The 4,464-nt window shown below is 37.7% G+C and overlaps 1 protein-coding gene across 1 annotated transcript; it reads left to right on the forward strand.

Moving 5' to 3' along the window:
* The first annotated feature begins 2,032 nt into the window (after nt 1–2,032).
* LOC121263034 (RNA-binding protein 1-like) lies at nt 2,033–4,178 on the forward strand. Its single transcript, XM_041165806.1, has 2 exons — nt 2,033–2,384; nt 3,085–4,178. The coding sequence occupies exons 1-2, from the start codon at nt 2,166–2,168 to the stop codon at nt 3,850–3,852; spliced, it is 987 nt and encodes a 328-aa protein (XP_041021740.1). The 5' UTR covers nt 2,033–2,165; the 3' UTR covers nt 3,853–4,178.
* Nucleotides 4,179–4,464: the final 286 nt, after the last annotated feature.

The raw sequence follows: 4,464 nt of genomic DNA on the forward strand, positions 1-4,464 counted from the left end.
AAGCATTGAGCTGCAACCCAGCATGTGAGCAGATCTTGGGATTGAATCCCTCGGCACGGACTATATATATATATATATATGTATGCAAGCATATATTTTGACTACTCTTCCACCCCTCGCCGGGAAATTTTGAAAATGTATTACGTGCCTTGATTTAAACGATATCGTCATGTTACAATATGATAGTTTTGGTTTATTGGAATAATTATAATTAGCTACGAATACGTATTATTGATCGTATCTCATCACAATATGTTACGTTATTCAAAATGAATCATTATAAAATCAATTTAATGAAAATTGCATTTGACGATAAAATACAACGAGTAGTTTTACAGCATGCATCATGTATTTTCAATTTTACACATAAGTTTCATTTTGTAGATTTCTTTTTAAAATTTAAAATCCATAATTTTCAGTATATATATCAATAGTTAATACGTGAATAAATATGTTTTTTGTAAATTTTTATTTAAATACAATTAGAATTTTTTATATAGAAATATCACACCATCTATTATTCGAAAAAATACTAAAGAATTTTTTTATTTTTTTCTATTTGAATATTACGTGATAGTTGCTTAAATATGTCAATGATCCAAAGAAAGCAATGGTAAGGGAAAGATGTAAGACTATAGTGGTAATTATTCTAGCGTACATGTGCTACATATGAATGAATGGTCTCCAGCGGAGGAGACTCATGAAAACTGTCATAAATAGGTTATAATGGCTTTGTACCTTACAAGAAGAAATTTCCTTAAATTATGCAAATAGTTTTACAGAACGATGGCATTACTCTGACACTTTGTCTTAGCTCCCTAGTGAGAAATATCCAGATATCGAGCTCCCATAGGCTATAGCTCTCTCTAGTCATAAGATACGTTGATGTCGTGTTTTGCAGTTTGAACAGTTCCATAAAATCTAAGCTCCTTGGTGCCTGCAACTAAGAAGAAAGAGATGCTCTCGTGGCCTCCGAGGTCACTCCGATACCTAAGTCAATGAATTATTCTCTGGTGATGGAGAAAGAAAATACAAAGCAAAGTAAAAGAGTTATACAGTTTGAATCGAGAGACTTCCATAAGAGGGTTATCCCTTATTTATACTTAAGTCGGGCCCTTCAGTTGAGGGAGATCGTGGCGTGTCAAACGCCAGGCCTACCACCACCCATTCTCTGTCGCTTTAGTGGGGGCCAGTCTGCGGCCTAGCGAGGGATCGTGCCGTACCTGTTGTCCTACTTTGTGCAGTCGCCACTTCTTTGTCATGCCAGAGATGTCAAATTGCGGGCGAGCCGTCCTTGGCTCATGGGATGCTCCATCATGCGTTGGATTTCCTGACTCCGACCTGAGTTGGCTCGTGCCTAGAATCCGTGACACTGGGACTGGGTGGATGTTGATGTTGTGCTTGCCCAGCCCGATAATTAGACTTGCTAATTTGCAAACCCCCGATCCTCCCAGACTTTGAGTCGACATGCCCATCTTGACCGGGCCTGCACTTACTTCCCGATCCTCTTGTCCTGAATTTTTGGCTCCCCTACTCTGACCCAGATTTCGTGGTGGGGCTTTCCTAGGCTTAGGCCCTTCGGAAATGGGCCTCCCCTCACAAGATAATAAACAGATGGCATCTAATATTCTAAAAAGCACAAAAACATATTTATGTCAATAAGCAACAAGTCGGTAAGGTAATGATACATTTATAATTATCTTATAATTTAATTTAAATTAACTAATATAATTGGCTATTTTATTAAAAAATAATTTTAATTTTATATGACTAGCCTTTGTTTTACGTAAAATTATAAAATAGTTGTAATCTAATCATAAAATACTAGACTTTCATCCTTGTAATTATTATTATTTTTCCATCTTTTAATTCTGTTCTGATGGGCTTTGAAGAAACCCACTCTTGGTTCTTGGATCGGACAGTTAAATGGGACCAGACCGTCAAACTGAATCAAACAAGTCCTAATCCCACTACAACTCAATCTGATCAGCCCATGTTAGTTAGACTTCGGAATTCGGATTCCACTGAACTGTTTTTTTTTTTTTTTTTACTCTCTTTGCTGTGTTGACTTTTCTGTGTTTTGTCAGGAAGTAGCTCTCTCGCTAGACTTCTGTTTCCTAGGGTTTTAGGGTTTTCGATTTTTTTGTCGTGTCTTGGGAGTTTCAATGGATGATGAAGCCAAGCTCTTCGTTGGAGGAATTTCTCGGGTGACCAGTGAAGACATTTTGACGAAACATTTCGACAAATACGGCACAGTATTGGGCTCGTCCATTGCGAAGGACCGGATCACCAAGAATTCTCGAGGGTTTGGATTCGTCTGGTTCTCCGACTCATCTGCTGCTCATAAAGCCCTTCAAGACTCGCATGTTATTCTGGGAAAAACGGTGAGTTCATTTGTATTTTGTTTTTATCTTTCTATTTATAGAGGAATTTGAACATTTTAATTTTTATATTCTGTTTGGTTGCTGAGAAAAAATTATACCACCCTTACTGTTTTGACATACGACCACAAATCCAAGTTTCTATTTTGAGAAGTCCCGTCTTGAGTTCAGCAACTATCTTGGAAACAGGTAAAAAATTTAGGGGGGGTATATTTGGCGAAGAGAAATTTTGAGAATTTCTTTAAGAATTTCTGTCTATTCGGTTTTGTGAATGTAGACAGGAAAATTTGAATAATTATTTTCCTGAAAGATATTTTGTATCAGTGTTTATGGAAGTTGACAGATAGAGTTAAAAAGTTATTTGAATACAATTTTGTTAGTATAGTTTTTGTTTTGATTTTTGTGCCTTTTAAGTTTTACTTCTCCGTTGAAATCTAAGCAAATGAGTGGGTGAAATGTTAAAATAGAAATTTTTTATGAGATTGAAAAATATTTGGATTAAATTCGAATTTTGATAAATCTGAAAAACTCGATTAACCAAACATGGCCATAACTGTTATACTTGATAATGAACATGAGAATAGTACTTAAACAACCCCCTATTTTCTTGCAGTACATTTTTCCAGAAAGCAAACAGAACCTTACTGTATGTATCAATTTTCTTGTTTTTTTAAATTACAATTAAATGTTCATGATCTTTTAGGTAGAAGTAAAAAAAGCAATACCCAGGAGTGAACAACAGCAGCATCAAAACCACCAACAGAATGGAGGATCAAGTAAGAGTAGTAGTATTGACAATGGCGACAATCAATTTAGGACTAAAAAGATTTTCGTAGGAGGTTTATCAGCTAGTCTAACCGAGGAAGAGTTTAAGAACTACTTTGAGAGGTTTGGTAGTGTAACAGATGTAGTGGTGATGCATGACAGCACAACCCATCGGCCTAGGGGTTTTGGCTTTATCACATTTGATTCAGCGGAGTGCGTGGTGAATGTGATGAAGAATAGCTTCCATGAGCTAAATGGTAGGCTTGTGGAGGTTAAGAGGGCTGTGCCAAAAGAGGTAAATAATGGTAGTGAGAGTGGTTTTAACACAAGAATGGAGGGTGGAATAGGGCCTTCTTGCAGTTATTCTCCTTATAGACCTGGATATTGGATTCTCCCAAGTTATGCACCTTTTCCTGGGTTTGGTGGTGGTGGAGGCTCTCTTTATGGAGCAAGCATTTATGGCGGTTGGTACCCTATTGGAGGATCTGGTAGCATTGGTTCTGGTATTTCTCCACTTGCTCCAAGAAGTCCTTGGTATGGCACCACGGTGATTGGTGCTGGGGCATTACCGTTGCCTCAGAGCAGGGCTTCTGTTTATACTGCATACAATGGTGGGGTTGGAGTTATGGGTATGGCTGCTGGTGGGTACAGTGGGATTGTTGGACAAAGAGAATTAGAAGCTGAATCGGGCTCTTTGTGGCAATGAGCACATGCCAGTTGATATGAAACCACCTTGGATTGAAGGGGTGAAGCTGGATGCATTCTTCATGTTTGAAGGGAAGCAAGGTACTGCTTTTACCAAAGAAACCAAAGGAGTCAAGGAAGGGTCATCCGAGCCTTACCCTGTCTAGCTGTAGGTAATTCTAATTGAATGTTCTATAAACTTGTTTGCTGGTGGGGCTAGGCAGTTCTCATAATTGTTCTTTGTAGAAAGTAGATTGCCATCATTGTTATTTTTGACATGCTTCTTGCTGTGTCATATGTATGATTTGTTGGTACAGGATTGAGTCTGTGACATAATGGTTTTCAAAATCCAGCTTCATTCCATGCTCTTCTTCTCATCAATTTTTTTGTTCTCAATTTTTTTGTTCTGTTTGTGCACTAGTACCCTCATCAAACAAAAGTGGAGACAAAATGGTACCAAGCATTGCTTGTCATACATCCTCACTTCTTGCACGAAGGTTTTGTTGGCTTTTGAACATGTTTTAGGTACCGCATATAAAATCTTGTATGAAAAAATTGCCTGCATTTTGTATATGCATGGCATTGTTAAATTTAAAAGGAGATGGGATTACACTCCATGGGTTGCAGGATGTTG

Source organism: Juglans microcarpa x Juglans regia, chromosome 4S (genome assembly GCF_004785595.1).
Source record: "Juglans microcarpa x Juglans regia isolate MS1-56 chromosome 4S, Jm3101_v1.0, whole genome shotgun sequence".
NCBI lineage: Eukaryota > Viridiplantae > Streptophyta > Magnoliopsida > Fagales > Juglandaceae > Juglans > Juglans microcarpa x Juglans regia.

Coding starts and splice junctions, on each gene's coding strand:
- LOC121263034 (XM_041165806.1), top strand. CDS start 2,166: ATGGATGATGAAGCCAAGCTCTTCGTTGGAGGAATTTCTCGGGTGACC. Junction 2,385..3,084: donor ATGTTATTCTGGGAAAAACG/GTGAGTTCATTT, acceptor ATGATCTTTTAG/GTAGAAGTAAAAAAAGCAAT.